Source organism: Gossypium raimondii, chromosome 7, assembly GCF_025698545.1.
Source record: "Gossypium raimondii isolate GPD5lz chromosome 7, ASM2569854v1, whole genome shotgun sequence".
Lineage (NCBI taxonomy): Eukaryota > Viridiplantae > Streptophyta > Magnoliopsida > Malvales > Malvaceae > Gossypium > Gossypium raimondii.
The window spans coordinates 37,942,811-37,964,658 of NC_068571.1; the positions used below are offsets into that span (position 1 = coordinate 37,942,811).

The window sequence follows — 21,848 nt, forward strand, 5'->3', positions numbered from 1 at the left end:
TCAACCAAATTTTGTTGAATTTTAGACATATATTATTAGGACATATCTTGAAAAGGTTAATTTTTTGACCGTAAAATATACATGGTAGTTTATTATTGGCTAAATTTTTAACATATATAATATTTTGGTGTAAAATGGAAAAAAAATATCATTTGAAGAAAAAAGTAATTTAAGTACCAAGATGAAAATAATAATATAATTTAAAAATTAATTTGTGGATTAAGCCTTTGCAAACATTTCAAACTATCTTTTTTCAATATAATGCCTATAACTATTAGAGGGCTCAAATCTAGATTTTTCTTACATTAACTCGCGTGAAAGTTAAACTGATAATTCATTATACCAGTTCATCAACATCGTAATATATGCCAACAAACTATTGGTAAAAATAGAAAGAAAAAAAAAGAAAACAGGGTAATACATAATATTCCTATCCTAGCTCAAGGGATCGGATGCTTTCAGATAATTGTCCTGGAAGCTGCTGAAGCTGAAGAAGAAACAGAGATAAAACAAGAAGAGGAACACGAATTAATAGTAGCAAACATGTCGATGAAAGCTCCCACTATAAACTCATGGTTCTTCTTTCGATTCATCTTCAAGTACCATGCCAATAACTCCTCTAGATGTTTCTGTTCCTTGAGTTCACATGCCTCCACTATCTCTTCCATTGAAACTCGAAAATCCATGTATGGATCCACTGTTTCCATGGCCAATGCCACACAATCCTTGAATGGGAACCTGGCTGCCTCTAGAATGGAACCAGTGTCATCCGGTTCGAAGAACAGCCTGTTGGACCGCAGTGCCTCGATAGCCATATCCAACAGTTCTTCAGAATCTTTGGGCACTGTGAAACAATGTCTTGATTGAGACCAAGAGCAATCCAAGGCTGAAATAAACTTGGCAGTGCTGTCTGATAAAACAGAATTGGAATGCTTCAACCTTCTAGGCTTGTTTATGAATGGAATGGCTTTCAAGTGATAGAAAAGCGACAGTTTCCATGACATCCCTTTGGTTCTCGATTTGTTGCAGATGGAAGGAAATTTCATCTTCATCACATCTCACATTGCTCAGTACTTAGCTTTGGTCTCTTTTTGTTTTTATACGAGAGTGCGAGTTAAATGCAGCATTGATAGTGTCTGCAGATTAAAGAGTAAGGTGAAAAGCAGACGATAGTTCGTTGGGAGCTTTCATGTGAACGACATTATTATTGGTTTAACTTCATCATAAAAGTTTCAATGTCTTGTTTGGTCTAATAAAAATTGACAGCTTTAATGTTGAGGAACATGAAATACAGCTATTTGAGATAATCAAGACGTTTGGGGTGAGGATTGGTTGAAATATAGCTTCCAAGTCCAATTTGTTGGTACATGTTAAGTAGAGAAGTGACCAATTAGTTTGGCTTCCCTGTGGCAGTTTCAGTTGATAGGACATAGACATCCTTTTCGGTGCCATTTCATCACCATTCAGTGACGGTTTATTCGTCACTATTACTATTGTTTCTTTTTTTCCGTTTTACTAGAATTTCTAAATGAAACTATTTAATTATTTTTTAATAGTTTGTAATATATGAATACTAAAAACGAAGTAAGTCGAGTCAATTTTGAATTATAAATGGAATTTTTAAAATCATATAGCCCATGAATACTACAACTTGAGGATAAAGTTTGAACTTTATTCCTTTTTTAAAAAAAAAATATTTTATTTAATGTTTTAGTTTTTAAAATTGACTTGTTTAAATTTATATTGATAATGGAATTAAAGGGTTTTTTAAAGAATATTTTTAGTGCTTTTGATGAAGTAATAAAGATGGCAATGGAATAGGGAAAGATGGTTTTTTGCTCACCTCAATCCCCTTTTTATGCATCCTATTGATTCGTCTTGAACTTCATTTCTATAAAATCTTAATACCCAAACTTCACCTAAAAAGTAAATTTTCTCTAACTTTCATTCACGTGACCCAAAATATTAAATAGTGTATATATATTAATTTTCACAAAAGTAAATAAATTATATTCACCTCTGAAACTCATACAAAAACCGTAAGCAAAGCCCTCATATATAGTTGTTGTTAGTGCTAGTGTGATAAAGAATTAAACTTCCACAATTTTGGTCCAATATGCCATTTTATTTAAAGAATGGAATAAAATAGAGATCCTATTCAATTAAACTTTTTGATCTCCTGTCTCAAATACGAAAAGTCATCACATTAGTGTTGGAAAAATTGCAATTTATGGGAAATTTGAAGCATATTCTCAATAGGTAAAGGTGAAGAGTTAAATCATAAAATTATGGTTTCATATTCTACTCAACGAGACCTTTACAACGGTATATCATATGCTCAAAATGGTTGAGTGATGAATGAGAAATTGATGCTCAAAGTAAGCTTCTTGGAAATATTTCTTGAGGAAAAGAAAAGCTTAGATCCCACATTGGTTAAATACCAAGTATAAGATGTGTATATATATGAGAACTCACTTAAAGGGTGATTGAATGGCTAAGCTTGGAATCTTGCCTCGCGCGCAAGAGGGTGCAAGTCTAAACCCCATTAAGGTTGGGTTGCACTCGCACGATGTGGGCGACGTAAAGTATTGGTATTATTTGTATTTTTTCTCCAAAATTCTTCTCTTTTTCTTTCTATATTTTCCAAAGTTCAGTGATAGAAAAAGGTATCGTTTGTTCATTGATCACTGTGGAGGTGCTACTGCTTTGATCATCATGTTGTATCCTGGGAGACATTCGACCAACGTTTCTCCAAGTATCATAGGAGCGGCCGAATCTGTCTCAAGGAAATTGTGCAAAACATGCCTCAACATCTAGTGAAACTCGTTTCTTCTTTTTGATTTATGCTTTTTGTTATGTTATTTATTGGTTTTTCATATCCGATAATTTAAATATAAATTATTCAATTTATTTTATTATATATATTTATATATTTTTGTTCGCTAACGTGTTTTGTCCAACAATTAGTTCACTTAGATTTGTCCTTACTTGATCGAAATTCCCTTACAAAGACTCTAAAACATAGACATTTAAATGAAGTCAAAATATGATAAAAAAAGAAAAAGGGAAATTGCAACCAGCTCAATTGTTGCAACATGTAATTACAATTTGAGCTAAGCTTTCATTAGTGAAAGTCTTAGTGGGAAGTTAAATCATTATAATTGTAAGACCGAGGAACGAGAGTGAGGTTGCACTTAAACCATCTCTTTTCCTGTTGAGATTATAGTGGATTACTTTCTAGGTAAGGCCCCACAAACTAAGATTGGATCTAAATTGTGTAACCAAATAGATGTGTTCTCTATTTTATATTTCCAACATTTAGTTGTTTTTTAGTTGCAACTCAAATAACAATTGAACTAGCAACTCGACACTTACATTTGGTATCATAGCTAGACACCAAAGAAATTTGGTGAAGATCCTTCTATTGATTTGTTGATACATGGAAAGAAGTTCAATCTCCAAGCCACCTATGTACTTATACTCAATGGGTCAAATAATGGCTACTAGAAAGCATGTATGAAGGTGTTTATCAAGTTAATAGACAAGAAAACATGTAGAGTGTTCTTACAATACGAGAACCATCAATTGTTGTTGTTAATGCTTCCAAAATTGAGTCAATGTAGACTACAATAGGGCCCTAAATTCCATATTCAACGGTGTGGATCCCCAAGCAATAAAAAGAATCTCAAAGTGCACTATAGCTCGTAAAGCTTGGACTATTCTTGAAACAACATATGGAGGGACTACTATTGTGAAATAATGCAAGCTCTAGATGTTAACAACCAAGTTCGAGAATATAAGAATATTAGAATAATAAACTTTGTTTCATTTGTTTGTTAAGTTATGTGACATCTCTAACCAAACTTTTGCTTTTGGTGAAGAGTACTCGGATGCCGAGTTGGAGCACAAAGTTAAGAGATCTCTCCCACAACGTTTCTCCATCAAGGTAACAAGCATAGAGAAGGCTAAAGACATTAACATGATGAGGGTTTATGAGATGATTGGGTCCTTGTAAATCTGAATACAAAAAGGAATATTACTCTGCAAGTTGCTTCTTCAGTTGCAATTGATGAAGAACTTATCATTGAATACCTGACCATGCCTTGACGCAAGTACACCGGGGATATGAATCAACACAAATACAAATAATAATCCAATGATATATTACAAGCGTGACAATTCAAGTTGTAATATTTGTAGTGTTACAATGAAACAACTCGAGTATTCCAAAGATCAAACCCAATAGAGTTTGGGGGCAAAGTGATCAATGTGCTACAAGCATACAAACAGAAAGTCTAGCTAACTACTCGTTAAGTATCATATTACGACAAATCATAATCAATGGGTAATTGCACTAATTAACCATCTAACACTAAGAAGTACTAAATTGTAAAATAGTCAAAATTACATAATTAACAATTCAAGAAATGCAAGTTGTTGGTTGACTTCCATATTGTTGATATCTTTGGATTAGGGATTTAAAAAGCTTAAACTGCTATTTGACTCAATTTTGCCTCTCAGTTACCATTTTACCAAATTAGACGATTTAGTCTGATTAATCTCTCAAACTCACCAAACTAACTGGGGATAACCAAATTGATGCTCGATAGGATCTACTCTTAGCCTCACCTATCTAAATGTTCACTTAGAGACGTTAATTCTAAGTTTTAAAGTCTATTCAATTTAGTCAATTTGTTTATAATTTAGTCATTGTACCAAAAACTAACCAAACAACATTTCCATCAACCAACAACCATAGATTTAGTTACTAAACATCATTTTCATGCAAACAACAACCCAACATATACTCTAATCATTCATTAAAATAAACATAAGAGTAGGGTGAAAGAAAGCTTAGGAATTTCTTTGATGGTTGCCTAGAGAAGATGTTGACAACGACAATAGAGGTGGAAATACAAGTAAATTTCATAATTTTATACTTTGGAAAGCAAATTAATCTAAAATATATTAAGGGATTTGGATGGAAATGAAAATACAAAGGAAAGTTTGCGTATCAAAGTGCAAATACTAACCAAGTTACTGTAAAAACTAACTAAACTACCAACTAAACCAACTAAACTCAGAAAATTTAATGAACTAAACCCTAAAAGATGAAGAAGAAAACTAACTACTAAGCTTAAAAAATGAAAGAAAGTTGGCTCCTTTAAAGTTTTCAGCCAAAAGTGCTTTTATCAGCTAAGATACAATTCTAATTTTTAAAAAAACATGCCCATAAAAGTTGTGTTTTGGCTTGAGCTGATGTTGGACAAAAGAATACTCCTACAATAATATTTTTGCTAATGTTGCTCTAGTGGTTGTGGGGGTTTTCAATGTCACGACATCCACTAGTCGGTGTCGTGACATTACTGGTGATGGCCATAATTTTTTCACTTCAACATCTTTAGGGATATTATGACTTTGGAGGCTTGGTGTCGCGACTTTGCGCTCGGTGTTGTGACATGTTGTATCTGGTGCCTTGAGTGTAGTATATTCATTTGTATACTTTTAATTTTTTCGAATAGATTGGTTAATAAAAATATCATTGATTACATTAATATACTCTATAAGATTGTCCTAATATGATTTTTGCATGCAAAATAAAATAAAAGCAAATGTTGCTAATTTGTTGTCTAATACTTAAACTAATATTAAGCGGCATTACATGGTCAAATCGTAATATCGAAAGACAACTTATATTAATAGACGAACCTAAATTTGTCCTTAGTGTAACCAGAAATGAGCAAATCGATTGAAAGACTAATATGCCTTCTATCAAGTCTAATTGTGGAGATGCTTTGTTTTGGGCATCGGAGTGGATGACTCCCAGAAGATAAAGACATAAATGTCATTGATTGGACTGATAGTACATCAGATTAAACCCAAGAAGAATAGATCTTGAATCTGTTTATGGATTTATTCACTTGTAACGTTCATAGTGTGACATACCTAAATCCTGAGTGGATGACAGACTATGTATGTGTGACTCACACACTTTGATGTAAGTAAAAGTCTGATATATAAGAGTCAAACATTACAAAAATGCTCAAATAAGGGTTGTTCATGCACTTTAGACCGGTTTGTAGTAAAAATTAAGTGAGTGCTAACGTGTTTAGAATAAAACACATAACAGCTGAATCCGATATTTTTTTAAAAGGAAGTAAAGTAATAAAAACATAATTCGAAACCTAATATGCGACATTTTAGAAGCTCTCATTTGAGCATTTTCAAAAAAGTTTGACTCTTATTAAGCAATTTCGAATTGTTTTTACCCTTATTTGACTATTTTGAAAGGTTTAACCTTCATTTAAATATTTTTATAAAATTAGACTCTTATATAATCATTTAAAAGGTTAAATCCTTATGTGACAAACCTTAAAAATTGGACCCAATTTAAACATTCGACCTAATAATTATAGATATCTAACTTGAATATAAACTTGAAGATAATTAAAATTTATTAGATGTAAGTTAATAACCCTTTAACGAGTTTCATCATATGTATACTTGTTCAAAGGTTAAATATAAATTTATTCTCGAGTTTGACCAATTTAGATTATTATTTATTAATTAAATTTAATTATTAAGATATATAAATATTAAGAAAATTATTTTTATTTTTATTTTTTGATAAAAATCTCGACTAGAATTGATAAAATAAAAATAAAGACAAACAAAACCAGTTCAAAACAAAAACAGATCTAAATCCTGGCCTAAATGAAAATAAAGCTTGGCCTATCATTTCAAAACAAAACCCCCAAAAAAAAAACAAAGCAGTATCCAGTTAGATACACCAACGGGCACCCATTCCCGAGAAAGTCTCAATCTTAACACCTCAGTCGGTCTAGTTTCCAAAAGCTAGCAACTTTCCAAAAAACAAACCCTATCAGTTGCTATTGTCCCTTTCAGAGCCTTCCACCACATCCCTTTCAGTCGGGTTCTCTTGGTCTTCTTCATCCCAAGGCCTCAACAATGAAGTCTGGAACTCCTCATTCCAAGTAATCTTCCCTATCCCTCTTCAAACTTTCAGTGGCTAGAACATGGGTAAAAGTGTTCGCAGATCTAGGCACATGCTTAAACCAGATCCTTTGAAATCCCCTTTTTTTATTTGTTGAATATTTCGCATGATGGCTCCTATTTTTTATTTGTCTTGAAGATCTGACTAGCATTTTTTTTAATTATTGTCCTTGCATCTCCCTCCACTTCAACTGCTCGGAGCCTTAATTGCATCCCCAATAACAATGCTTGAACGCATGCATGACCCTCCGCCGCGAACGGGGACACAACCCCTGTATGGAGAACTGATTTAGAGGCAATAATCTCACCCAATGCGTTTCTGGCAACAGCCCCCGAACTCGATTTGGCCTGTGTTAGATTGAAGGAGGCATCAAAGTTGATTTTAATCAATGAATTAGTTGGAGGGATCCATTCCTCATTTCCTCTCAATATGATACTCTTTCTTTCTTCAATTTTTTCTAGTTTTCAGATATAACGGACTACCCATTCACCTAATTCCCTCCCATTAAACTATTTTCTTTCATACACTAATTGGTTTCTATTTGTTCATATAGCCTAAACGGAACAACAGAACATCCTACACTATTTATTTGTGCTTCATCTAAAAACCCACGTAGTTCACCCCTAATAGTCTATAACTAAGTTTGATAATATCCAATTGAGATTTAAATGACCCCATACCTCTACTGATGTAGGACAGTCTCGAAAAATATGGACAAGATCTTCCACTGTGCTTTCGCATCTAGGACAAAAATCATTCTCCACCAATCTTCTAGAAAATAAATTAGCCAAAGTAGGAAGAAAATACCAAGAAGTTTTTCACAACATAATTTTAATTTTAGATGGGATCTATAATTTCCATAATTTCTTATAGAAATCATTGCTGTCATCTCGTGTCAAATTTATATTTGAGAAAAAATCATTTCTATGTAAATAGTTTATAGGCGCTTCAAACAGAGAATTCCATCGACAACTCACCGCTCAATACTAGTAAGTCATCGTGAGCTTTTTGTGTTAAAGAAATTTGGGGGATCCTTGTTGCAACTTCCTCTGAAAATGTACTATTGATTAGATCTGCTTTCCATTTCCTATCAACATTGTCAATTAAATCTGAAACCTACACTAACTCCTCATTGCCAACTGATTCGTTAATTCTGTAAGAGGTAGAGCCAGGAAGCCACGCATCACTTCGAATGGAAATTTTTTCCCTGAGCCAACTCTCCAACACAACCCACTTTGCAAGAGCGCTCTAGCAGCCCACATGCTCTTCCAAGTAAGCGAAGGTAAATTACCTAACCTTGCATACAAAAATTCTAAATTTGGGAAATATTTAGCCTTTAATACATTAGCTAATAGCGAATCGGGATAATTAATAAGACGCCCCCTGTTTTGCCAATAATGCAATATTAAATCTAGTAAGACTACGAAATCCTATCCCCCTAAAATCCTTTAAATCACACAAATTCTCCCAACCACACCAATGAATAACCTTTTTCCCTAAACCTTTTTGCCACCAGTATTTAGCCATGATATTCTCCAGCTTTCCACAAAAAGACTTAGGAAGTAAAAAAACACCACATCACATAAGTGGAAATAGCTTGCAAAACTGATTTAATGAACACTTCTTTACCACTTTGGGATAGAAATCGAGTACTCTAGTTTTCAATTCTCATCTTAAATCGATCTTTAAGGAATTGAAAAGAAGCCTTTTTGTATCTACCCACTATGTTTGGTAACCCTAAATATCTTTCAGGGTTATTAGACGATTGCATCCCCAGAATACTTAATACAATTCGCTGATCCCCCTCATTCATATTTAAACTGTAAAAAATAGTGGATTTATCAAAATTTACACATTGCCCCAAATATCTTTCGTACTCCCTCAGCACCTCCTTTATTGTATGCGCCCCATTAATAGTAGTTTCTCCGAATAAAATGTTGTCATATGTAAATAAAAAATAAAAAATTTGAGGCCCACTCCTACTTGCTTTTGCGCCTCTTATCAGCCCATCCTTTATGGCTAACTTCATAAACACTAATAAACCCTCACTACAAATTAAAAAAAGAAATGGGCTTAATGGATCTCCCTATCGAAGCCCTCGACTAGGTCTAAATCTCTTACCAGTTTTTCTATACAAAATGACCAAGTAGGAAATCGAAGAAATACATCTCATAATAGTATCAATCCATCTTCTATCAAAACCCATATGAATCATCATCTCATTCATAAATTGTCATTCAACCCTATCATAAGCTTTACTCATATCTAATTTCAAAGCCATAAACCATTTTTTACCCACTTGCTTTTGACAAAAAGTATGCAAAATCTCATAAGCTAAAAGGACATTATCTGAAATTAGCCTCCTTGGAACATAGCACTTTGAGCCCTATCGATACACAACTCCAACACATCTTTGAGCTGATTTACAATCATCTTTGTTATCAACTTGTAATGAACATTACTAATGGGCCCAAAGTTTCTAAGATTTATTGGATTAGGAAATTTAGGGATCAACACAATATTAGTAACATTCACTGGTTCAAGATTCATACATTCATTAAGGATTCTTAAGTAATAGTGTGAAACGTCTTTCCTCATAATATGTCAGCATATTTGAAAAAACAAAGCCAGAAACCCATCTTCCCCTAGAGCCTTGGTTGGCTCCATCTCCTTTAAATCCGTGATAACCTTATCCTCCTAATAACAAGAAAAAAACCTTTGATTCACTTCATTTGAGATTAACGGTTCAACCCTTGAAAGAATATGAGTAAAATTTCTGACCCCACCCAAAGAAAAAAGATTTTGAAAAAAACTTCGAGCAATTTCCTCAATTTATTTCTCGTCTTTAGTTTCCCTTTCACTTCCCATCTCTAAACATTAAATTAAATTCTTTTGCCTACGACAAGAAGCATAATTGTGAAAGAAAGCTGTGTTTTTGTCCCCTATTTTTAACCATTTTGCCCTTACTTTTTGTTCCCAATACATTTCGTCTTTATCAATTTCCATATTTAATTGGATCTTCATATTAATAATTTAAGCAAAATTCTCATCATCTAACTCCTCTTGTACCAAATCCTCAAGTTTTTCTATCAATTCTTTTTTGAGACCTTTCTTTTTAGAATTTATCAAGCTAGCCCATTTGATCAACCCAAATTTTAGTTGTTTAAGCCTATTTAACAACTCACCAGAAGTTGACTCCCATAAACATTTCATTTCTTTTTCAAACAAGTCTTCCAAAACCCACCAAGCCTTAAATCGAAACTTTCGCCTAACCAATTTATTCTATTCCTGTTCTGTGCGAATAAGGAGCGGACAATGACCAGAGAAAAAATGTGGAAGATGTTGAATCATCGCATTAGGAAACATCTTAAACCATTTAGCATTGGCTACACCCCTATCCAGTCGCTCTCTGATTTTGTCTCTGGCAAATTTCCTCTTTCCCATGTAAACCACACCTCGGAATAACCAATATCCATCAACTGACAATCCTTTAAAAGCTTCCATTCTCCCCTCCTCCCTCGGCACCTCTCCTACTTTTTCAAACCCATACAAAATCTCGTTAAAATCCCTACACACCAACCAGGGAAGCTCCTGATTGTGCCCTAAATTATGTAACAGATTTCATGACTCATCTATATTCCTTATATATGGGGACCCATAAAACCCGGTTAACCTCTACCTCAAACTCTTATTATCTTCCATTACCTCAAAATCAATATGATTACTAGAATAACTGTTAAGACTGATTGAAACATCCTCTCTCCATGCTAGACAAAACCCTCATTTCAAACCCATCGTCGACACTTCAATACCATACAAGAAACCACATGTCCTAACCCTCTCCATCTTTGTTGTACTCAGTTTAGTCTCCATAAAGAAGACAACTTGGGGATTATACATCTTCAACACATACCGAAGTCTTCTAACGGTCTGTGGATTCCTCAAACCACAGACGTTCTAACTTAATATTTTCATTGCAATCAGTTGGCTTACCCATTGGCAGCCGCCGATACAAGGTAGTCTTGTCCTATCGCCCTCCTTAATCTGACCACCAAAGACCCCATATTCGTCTCATTCGTGCAAACATCACCTTCTCTTCTAGCCCTCTTTTTCCCTCACCCCTTCACTAGCTGATTCCTCTAAGTCATGATCCATAGCCGTTTGACCCCGAGACTTTGTAAATTCCCCTATGGTAGCCACTGTAGAATAAAGATCGTATTCCAAATTCACACACAATATAAGATTGATACTAGTAGTAGACATTCCTTCACCCCCTCACCTCAATTCCACATTCCAGAATTAGACCTCTCAATAGAATCTCCCTTTTTCTCCCCCATTCATTCATCTCTAAGCTATACGCTTTTCATTTCCATAGCCCTTTTAAATTGGGCTCGTAACGACAAATCCCACCAAATCTCAACAACCTCAACCCCTAAAGACATTTTTACTTAGTAGAAAGAATCCCCATGCCCTAGACGATTGCAAAAGAAACAAAATAACTTTAATCTTTCATATTTAAAAGTAACATAACCAAAATTTCTTGGGGGGAAACATAACCCTCTTTTTCCTTTTCAATAGACTACGAACATCCAAACAAACCCTAACCCATAAGTAATTTCAAAATCCTCTTCCCAAACTAGCATTGTCATACTCCTCAAATTTTCAAAGAAAATCACCAAGTTGCCTTGCCAAAGCTTCATTACGAAATATTGATGGAACCTTAAGAATTTGAATCTAAAAATATGCAAAAATCAAAGGAACCTTCAACAGATCTTCCTTATTCTCTTGACAGTGAATAATCAAGAGATGATCATTAAAAATCCAAGGATTCCCATTAACAACACGTTCCATGTCCATTCTATGATAAAACTTAAACAAAAACCTTTTTTCTCCCAGATCTGATATCTGAACCCCTGTAACCAAATGCCACAGATTTGCCATAGTACTTCTCATTGTCAGAAAGTAAATGACACTGGCTGTCACAAAACACCCCACCAAACAAAACTCAGTATCCACATCCACAGAACCCACTTGTCCTTGCACGTACAGAATCTCATCCTCTTCATCATCTAAAGACAAATCATCCAAATCCTTTTCTATTCTCACCAACCAAAGCCCACAATCAATTAAAAAGACTAAGCAAAACACTACACCAATGCCGCCCAACCAAGAAAACACAAAACCCTAGAAACAAAAGAACATGCTAGAAACATCAGACCAAAGACGTGCTAGAGAGGGTAGACCTTATTTTCTTAATGGTAAGTGAATAATGAATTGGGATATTGGTATAGGGTTGGGCTAAAAATAATTATGCTAATCACGTCACTGGTTTAGTAATAAATTTGTATGGGTTTTAAGTTTATTGGCATGAGGTCTAGAGTTCGATCTCTATGTTTGTAAACCATTTCCATTTCTTTATTGTAATGTAATTGTCCAATTGTATAAAGAAAATCGAGATTATAGTCCAAAAAATCCCTAAAGTGATTCCCCATCAAGCATGACTAGATTTTGTTACCCTCATAAAACTTGAAAAAGTCATCTAGAAACACCTCCAAATCCTCAAGGAAAGGCTAACCAAACATGGAACATTTTACCACCCATTTACAACAAAGAACCTCTCCATCAACATAAAACGACAAGCATTCCACCAGAACAAACAACTTGGATATTAAAAATTTTACAACATAAAATCGACATGAAATTAAAAACACTAAAAAAATTAAAATAAATATTTTTCAACAAATTGAAAATGATTTTTTATAAAAAAAATTATACTTAAATAACTCTAACATAGGTGCAACTTAACAAGTAAATGTCTCTAAAATAGTAGCAAAATTAACAATAAAATAAGGGTTATACAATATCTAAAAAATAACAACAAAATAGTATCAATATAATAGTAAAATAAAAGCAAAATAGTGAGAAAACAAAAAAAAACATATATATATATATATATTCTTTTTGCAAATACGTGCAGATCTTGGCTCAGGCAAAAAAGGTCTTATTTGAGGCCTGACCCATATATTTTTTTGCTCAAATCCATTTTTTAGGCCTATATTTTTGTCTAAACCCTCTCACTTTTCGGGTAATCCGGTCCATGGACAGGTCTATACCGAACCAAGCTTTAGGGTATTTTTTATTATTATGTCAAACAAGTATTATTAGAACTCCAACTTCAAAACGTAGCAGTGGAGGCCCCTATTCACATCCAAGAATTAGAGTTCAAACTTTAGTAGTGTGATCCCTTCTTTATATTCTATTTGTAAAAAAAAAAAATTAAGTTAACTTAACCCTACTTGAAAAAAAGTGATGACTCTCAAAAATAAAACAAAATGAAATCTCAAACATAATAAAGTTCATCAGCTGATCTCTTAACTACATTGCAATAAAAACCGATTAAGATTTGAATAAATGAAGAAAGATGTTAGTTACTATCCTATTAGTGAAACCACCTTTTGAGTTATAAAACATGATTAAGAAACATGTGAAATTAATATACTACTTTACTTGGTACATGCGGGACGAGCTTGTATGAATGCTATCAACATGGGGTTTAAAATTATTATAAAAATTATGATTATTTAACATATTATATTCTTTGATTTATTTGATTACAATATACTGAATAATAGCAAAACCATAAAAACATATTTTATTAACTTATCTTGCTGCTCCTTTTTTACTTGAAATTTATAATAATTTATTCATTTTTCTAGCAAATCAATTTCATATCTTATTTTTAAATAAATAAATTGAAATAAGTAATTAGGTTTCTCTTTTGATCAATGTGATGCGGAAAAGAAGAAAAATATGTTTTCAATTTTTACCAAAACATTTTATTTGTTATGATTTAAAATAGCAAAATTGTTATAAAAAGTAACATTTTAGCGAAATTTAATAGGCATTTTATATGAGGAAAATAATCTAAACACGTCCTTAGTCTAATCAGAATTGAGCGAATTGATTCAAAGAGTAATATACAACTTATCAAGTCAAATTAGAGAGAGATTTTGTCTTGAGTATTGGAGTGGATAACTTCCAGAAGATAGAGACATAAATATGACTAACTTAACCGATAATACATTGGATAGGACTCAAGTAGAATAAATCCTAGATATGTTTATGGACTTATTCACTTGTGACGTTCATAGTGTAACACATATATTTTGTTGTAAATGAAAGTCTAAGTTTAAATAGACAAGGAACCAAAAATTGGTATGTTGAGTATACGACATCTGCAATATGTAGCATCATTTCACAATAGTGGAATTAATAACCCAATAAAGGGTAATTGATACCCTCTTGACGACATTACATGATAGATGAAAAGTAAACAAAGTCATGAGTAATTCTTTTTGTGATAAATTATTTAATTATTATTTGATAGTAATTGAATTTTAATGAAGGAATATGTAATGGTTAGAATGAGATAAAATAGAATCATATTGGGAGAATGAATTTATCCCAAAGAGATTAAGGATATCTTATGAGTTTAACACATTTATTGCAATGTCATTGGATTAGCACTTTTGAGTAGCTTTCATAATGATATATAATAAGGAGAACTCAATTATTATACTTTAGTGGAATGACTCAATGACTAAATATTGTTATAATTAATAAACAAAGAGCTGGAACTAAATCACAAATTATTTGATCCCTAATTATATATGTCCAATTGGTCCCTTTACTAGCTTGAGATAATCGAAAGCGAATGGCATGTAGAACCAATAGTATGAAACAAATAAAATGATGAAGATAAATAGATAACATATATCACTATCTGCGGTGAATGTATTTTCTTACTAAGTACAGAATATGATTTAAAAATTAATTTAAGTTCTTGAATTATTATTTAATTAATTATAATTAAAGAATTAAAATTCGAAGTAGGAATTAAATTGATTAATTCATTACAGATTTGTTGAATAAGACAATTAAATCAATTAAATAAACTTGAGAATTACATTTAGGGACAATGGTAATGATGGTTTTATTGAGCTCTCTTAACAACACATTAGATCATAGAAAAGAAAAAGTAAAAGTAATGTCGAGGCTACTATGTCCCAAAACTGCTAGTAGAAGAGGCTCGACTTGCCATCAATAATACCCAAGGCTTTAAGAGCACCAATTTGGAAAATGGCTTCTTTCACTTCCCTCCCCGTGAATGGCTGAGAAAGAAAAGAAATGTCATCCTAGGTGAGACAAGGGATGTTGAGTTCCCTCAAAGAAACCACAATAGTTTCCCTTCTAATAGTAACTGGGCTACTGTTAGAGTTGTGTGACCCAAATTCTAAGAGATTGCTTGCAAGTCAAGTTAAACACAAATATATTTTCTTTCTAGAAGATTTAGTATTTATTAGTATAATATATTTAACATTTATTAGTATAGTTTATTTCACTTACTAATTTAGCCTATAAATAGGCTCTTTTACAATCTTAAAAATACATCCATTAAATTAGAACTCTTAACACATTCAGAGAATTTTGTGTTTACGTTTTGAGGGTTATTTGTTTTCGGGTTTTCGGGGTTTAGTTGTTATCTCCATCTTTTGTACTCTTCGTTCTTTTGCCATTATAGTAAAATTATCTTTGCCCGTAGTTTTTATCCTCTTTAGAGGGGTTTTTCCACGTTAAATTTGTGTGTTCATCTTCTACTATTTTTACTTGTTCGTTGCTTAATCGGGACGATCCTAACAAGTGATATCAGAGCTAGTTCAATTTTCATAGATCAGCCCGTTCAGAGATGGCAGCAACAAGGTTTGAAATTGAGAAGTTCGATGGTGAGACAAATTTCAATTTGTGGCAAGTTCGGATGATGGCAATTTTAGTTCAAAACGGCTTGAAAAAGGTTGTTATAGGGAAAAAGCCTGAGAATCTAAATCAAACAGAATGGGAAGAGCTTGATGAAAAGGCCTTGTCCGCAATCCAGTTGTGCTTCGCGAATACAGTATTGCAAGAGGTATTGATGGAGAAGACCTCATTCGCCTTGTGGAAAAGGTTAGAAACTCTTTATGCGACTAAGTCTCTGGCTAACCGTTTAGTGTTGAAACAATGTCTATTTACGTTTCGCATGAACGAAGGTGAGCTTCTTAAAGATCACATCAGTCAATTCATTACTCTTTTAAATGATTTAAAGAACGTTGAGGTTCATATTGACGATGAATATCAAGCTATGCTATTATTGTGCTATTTACCCTCTTCATACAAGTCTTTCAGGGAGACCCTGATTTATGGCAGAGACAAACTCTCGTTCGAAGATGTGAAGGGTTATTTGTTGAATAGAGACAAACTCGACAATGAGTTTGGTTTGAATAGCAAAGCAGATAGGCAAGCTTCCGTTTTGGTAGCATCAAAGAAACGAGACAAAAGGTGTCGCTATTGTAAAAAGTTAGGTCATGTCAAAGCAGATTGTTATAAACTATGAAATAAAAAAACTGCTGAGAGTAACGAGGAAGATGTAGTTGGTGCTAATTTGGTCGATGAAGGTGGTGATGATTTCTTGTTAGTGTCAACGAGCGATAACTCCAAGCTTACGTCTGAGTGGATCCTAGATTCAGGATGTTCTTTCCACATGTGTCTCAATAGAGAATGGTTCTCCACATACGATTCGATTGAAGGTGGAGTTGTGCACATGGGAAGCGATTCATCTAGTAAGATAATCGGTATTGGTCTTTGTTAAAATTAGGATACGATGGGACGATTAGGACACTCTCGGATGTCGGTATGTACCGATTCTGAAAGAATCTCATCTCCTTGAGTATTTTAGACTTGAAAGGATGTAGAATCAACATCGAGTCGAGCGACATTAAAGTATCTTGTGGAGCTCTCGTTTTGTTAAAAGGTAAAAGAACTGGCTGTCTTTATATTCTGGCAGGTTCTACAGTGACCGGTGAAATCGGACGTCCCTCGTCCGTTACGGAGTCAAAGTCAACTCGTTTGGAGCAAAGGCAACTTGGTCATAGGAGGGAAAAAGGTATGACCATTTCGTTGAAGAGAGGTTCTCTTTTGGATGCAGGTTTTGAAAAGTTAGGGCACTGTATTCGTGAAAATCAAACCCGGGTTAGTTTTGATTTGGCAGTGCACAAGTCGAAGGCTAGAAGTCTTCCAGCTTTTAAGCATAGATTTGACTCAGTTAATTCCCTGCATAGTTCAAGATAGGCCCATGACGGGTTTTGGCAAAGATGGCGTTGAAGGAATTTGTGTCAAGGTGGAGATTGTTAGAGTTGTGTGACCCAAATTCTAAGAGATTACTTGCAAGTCAAGTTAAACAAAAATATATTTTCTTTCTAGAAGATTTAGTATTTATTAGTATAATATATTTAACATTTATTAGTATAGTTTATTTGACTTACTAATTTAGCCTATAAATAGGCTCTTTTACAATCTAAAAATACACCCATTAGATTAGAACTCATAACACATTCAAAGAATTTTGTGTTTACGTTTTGAGGGTTCTTTGTTTTCGGGTTTTCGGGGTTTAGTTGTTATCTCCATCTTTTGTACTCTTCGTTCTTTTGCCATTATAGTAAAATTATCTTTGCCCGCGGTTTTTATCCTCTTTGGAGGGGTTTTTACACGTTAAATTTGTGTGTTTATCTTCTCAATTTCTTCTACTATTTTTACTTGTTCGTTGCTTAATCGGGACGATCCTAACATCTACAATAAAAGTTCTCAAAAAGTTAACAAAGACATGTTGGACCGATGTAGGACCGGATCATCAACCTAGACATTGTTGGAGTCCTTGATGCCTTTGGTTCTATTTTTAGCTCTTCTATGTTTTGTAGAGAGGTGAAAGAATTTGTGTTTTGATCTCCCGATTTGTGTCACAGAAGCTTGGGTTTTTGAAGCCAATGTAGCTGCTCTTGTTCTTCAAGTAGTTTAAGGTCGGCTCTGATTTCCTTTTCCTGGTCTAAGGTGCTTGGGGTAGAGATGTCAGGTTGTGCATTCATTAAAGCACATTCTAAGTCCAACTTTCTTTTTTGTAGGCTACCGAAGATGTCCTTCCACTTGCGAAGAAAAGAACTTTTGATCTTGGTTTTGCAAACCAGATTACGGGAAGGGGATCCCACCACATTAGAAGCGATAAGGTATGCGTTGGAATGGTGTTCTTTTATTTGTAAAAACAACCATCGACCCATGATTGGAGTGAATGATCGGACAAATTCTCATAGTGACTGAAGCAAGACTCATTGGGCAAAGGCCCTATTGAGTCCTTCCAAGACTACATTGAAAAATATCACCTTCCTTTTCCCCTATTGATTCAAAGTCACTGGCAAAATTTTTAAAAAAAATTGTAATTTCTCGAGGGTGTTTCCCAAATTTAAATGCTCAATGCAAGTACCTGGTATAAAGAGGAAATCAACAACACATCTGGGTTAATGAATAAACAATTTGGAGAGTATGTTTGCAAAAGTTAGAACTTGATTAATCAAATTGCAATTTTTATATTTAGATAACACTATAATTTAATTAGAACTAATTTCAATTTTATAATACTTCCAATCCATACAATACACCAGCATGCTTTTCCGGTCCCTCGTTCACAAAATACACGTCCCTCATTTTCTGAAACGTGTGCCAAGTCAGCAAAGAATCGGACCCGGCTTGGTGAGATTTCCCAACCGCACGGTTCACATCTAACGTTTGAGCCAGCCGGTCCAACCCACCATACAAGCTCTTGCAGAATCTCGTTATGTGCTTCACATCGTAAACTTTGTTCCCGAAAAACACCCTCAGAATTCTCGAAAACTCATCCAAGCCCTCGGGCAAGTCTCGTCGCGTTAGGATCTTAACCAGGTACCCGAAATCATACGCGCTGTGGAACGTCACCCAACTCACTGAGTCGTTGCATACGAGTCCAGAGGACATGGTCAACTCAGCGAATCGAGCCGAGTCGATCCCGTTTTCCTTGTTCTTCTCAAAATCAACCCCTTGCCTCCTCAAAAGCTCAATGGAATCAGGGGCGTGAGCGTCACGCTCCACATCGAAGTCGCAGAAATTGAATTGCCAGATGAACTGAGTGTCGTCGGTTCCGAGAACCGGCAGGTTACCTGAAGAATCGGAGAGAGTGAGGCCCACTTGGATCAAGTTGAGAGCATCAACGTTGGATTTGAGGATCTTGTAATGATCGGAGGGTCGGAGGAGTTGCTCATGGTAAGGCCTAGTGAGGTCCACTTTTGGTCTGAAAACAAGACCGGGAAATTCAGTGTCCATGGAAACGAAAGGGAAGTCATCAATTACCCGACTGATCAGCTCGAACTCTGATTCTAAATTATCCGACCAAACTTCCCTTATCTTCACAGATCTTAAAAACCCCATGTCGGGAAATCGCAAAGAAACTGAGAAAACAAAAATTGATCCTTTTTCTTTCTCGTATTTTTGATTTACGGTTTCTGGTTTTGGGGAAGATGGTGGGTTATAAGAATCGAGGGACCCTGTTTTGAATAAAATAAAAGGTGCAAATTTGGTTTGTTTTTAGTGGCAAATGGTTTGAATGCTTTTTGCCAATTTCACATTTTTCTGTGGGTCTGACAGTAGGGATTTTGGTGTCAGTTGTGCGTGCGTTGCGTGCAAGTGCATGTAACTGACGTTGCGATAAGCTTCAACTTTTCGCTTCCTTTTTCTTTTGGTTAATGACAAATTAACTTTGTATCTTTTGTTAAATTTATTTTAATTATATTTTAAATATTTTTCTACTATCAATTTTTTTTTTTTTAGATTTAACGAAAGTATAGTTATAAAAGTTAACAGAAATGATATAGAATTTTATATATGAAATATTTTTAATGAAATATATTTTATTATTTAGACAATCTAATAAAATAATTACATGCAAAAATAATAAAATAGATAATACATTAAATTAAAAACCTCTTAATTTAAAGAAAATAAATGTAATTATCTAAAAAATTAACTCAGTAGAAAAATTTCTCGTATGAAAAATTGAAACCTTTTGAAAGAAAAGAAAGATTAAAACATTGAATTTATTCATTAAATCATTAAAAATAGATTAAAAAATAATAACTAATTTTGAGATTTGTCCTTCAAAATAACAACTAATTCTAATATTAATTAAATGATAATTAAGATGTTTAGATTTTTTTATTTAAGGAATAACTTTATTTTACATAAAACAAAATTTTAAATTAGCACAATTTTTAAAAATGTAATTATTACTTTTATTAAATTAGAATTATTTTTAAATATATAATTATAATTATAATAACTTCTATTTCACTTGAAATTTTTATTTCTAAATGTAAATTTCTTATTAATAGATTATAGATTATAGATATAGATATAGATATATAAATATAAATATAAATTTAAATTTATAGAAACCTAAAGTTGGATCTGAGAAAATTATGTGTATTCCCATGGACAGGAGTCATTACCACCATTCGGGTTTTTTACAAAATTATTATAAAAAACCAAAATATTATAACTTTTTTTTATTTACCAAAATATTATAAAAAAATTTTTATTTACCAAAATATACAAAAAAAAACAAAAAACAGAAAAAAAATCTGACACAACCTGATCAGGCCAATCACATTGGCGGCACCAAAGGTGCCAATGTGATTGGCGGCACCAATGGTGCCAAAGGACTAAAATGTTAGTTAAGGGTAGTTTCAAGGACCTGACATTAAAATTTACCATTTTGAATTTTGAAAGTTAATTGCTCCTGCTGTGCGCACTAAAATTGAAATATGGCTAATTGCCTTCTAAGCCCTCCTTATTTATTATTTTCTTTTTATTCCCCTTCAACTCACTTTTTTATTTAATAAACAAGCCATCAACTTATTTTTGTAGTTAAATAAGCTCTTAATCTATGATTTTTACTCATAAAAGCCCTTTATTTTATTATTAAAGTAAATATATTTTACCTAAAATAATGCTATTTAAAAAGTATAAACTAATTCGCATTTTATGTATTATTTTGATAATTTGATGAGAATAGTTTATTTAAAAATTTACTAAATAGAGTTATTAATATTATATAATATAGTTATAATTTATTTTTTCTATTTGGGTTACATTTATGGGTGATCAGTTTTATTATTACTTCGGTTTTTCAATAAGGCTTGCCCGGTATTTCTATTAATTTTTTAATTAAATCTAATATTAGTTAAGTGATAATTAAGATACTTAGAATTCTAATTAAGTAATAACTCTATTTTAATTTAATAAACTATTCTCATTTAATAACTCTATTTTAATTTGATAAACTATTCTCATTTAATAACTCTATTTTCATTTAAAATATAAAATTTACTGAAATATAAAATTTGTTGCTTCATAATATCTTAAGAGACTATTTTAATTAAAATAGTCTAACATGTTTATGTTATAAATCTATTAAGAATATATTAAATTTATAAATAGATAAAATAATTTATGTTTCCGTTATTTTTTTCTTTTGATTTAATATTAGTTAAGGAATATATTAAATTTATAAAATTAAAATAGTTTAATTTAATTTTTTAAAATTAAAATAGAGTTATTAAATGAGAATAGTTTATTACATTAAAATAGAGTTATTAAATTAAACTATTTTAATTTTATAAATTTAATATATTCCCTTAACTAATATTAAATCAAAAGGAAAAAATAATGGAAACATAAACTTAAACATAAAATATTAAATTTAATAAATTAAAATAGAGTTATTAAATAAAAAAGTGAGTTGAAGAGGAATAAAAAGAAAATAATAAATAAGGAGAGCCTAGAAGGCAATTAGCCATATTTCAATTTTAGTGCGCACACCAGCAGCAATTAACTTTCAAAATTCAAAATGGTAAATTTGCATACCAGGTCCTTGAAACTACCC

At 32.8% G+C, this 21,848-nt stretch overlaps 2 protein-coding genes across 2 annotated transcripts; both read right to left on the reverse strand.

Moving 5' to 3' along the window:
• Positions 1–458: 458 nt before the first annotated feature.
• Positions 459–1,046, reverse strand: LOC105792896 (transcription repressor OFP13). The gene has a single exon (XM_012621741.2). The coding sequence runs from the start codon at positions 1,044–1,046 to the stop codon at positions 459–461; it is 588 nt and encodes a 195-aa protein (XP_012477195.2).
• A 17,375-nt stretch (positions 1,047–18,421) lies between these two features.
• Positions 18,422–19,526, reverse strand: LOC105792889 (probable CCR4-associated factor 1 homolog 9). The gene has a single exon (XM_012621730.2). The coding sequence runs from the start codon at positions 19,334–19,336 to the stop codon at positions 18,506–18,508; it is 831 nt and encodes a 276-aa protein (XP_012477184.1). The 5' UTR covers positions 19,337–19,526; the 3' UTR covers positions 18,422–18,505.
• Positions 19,527–21,848: the final 2,322 nt, after the last annotated feature.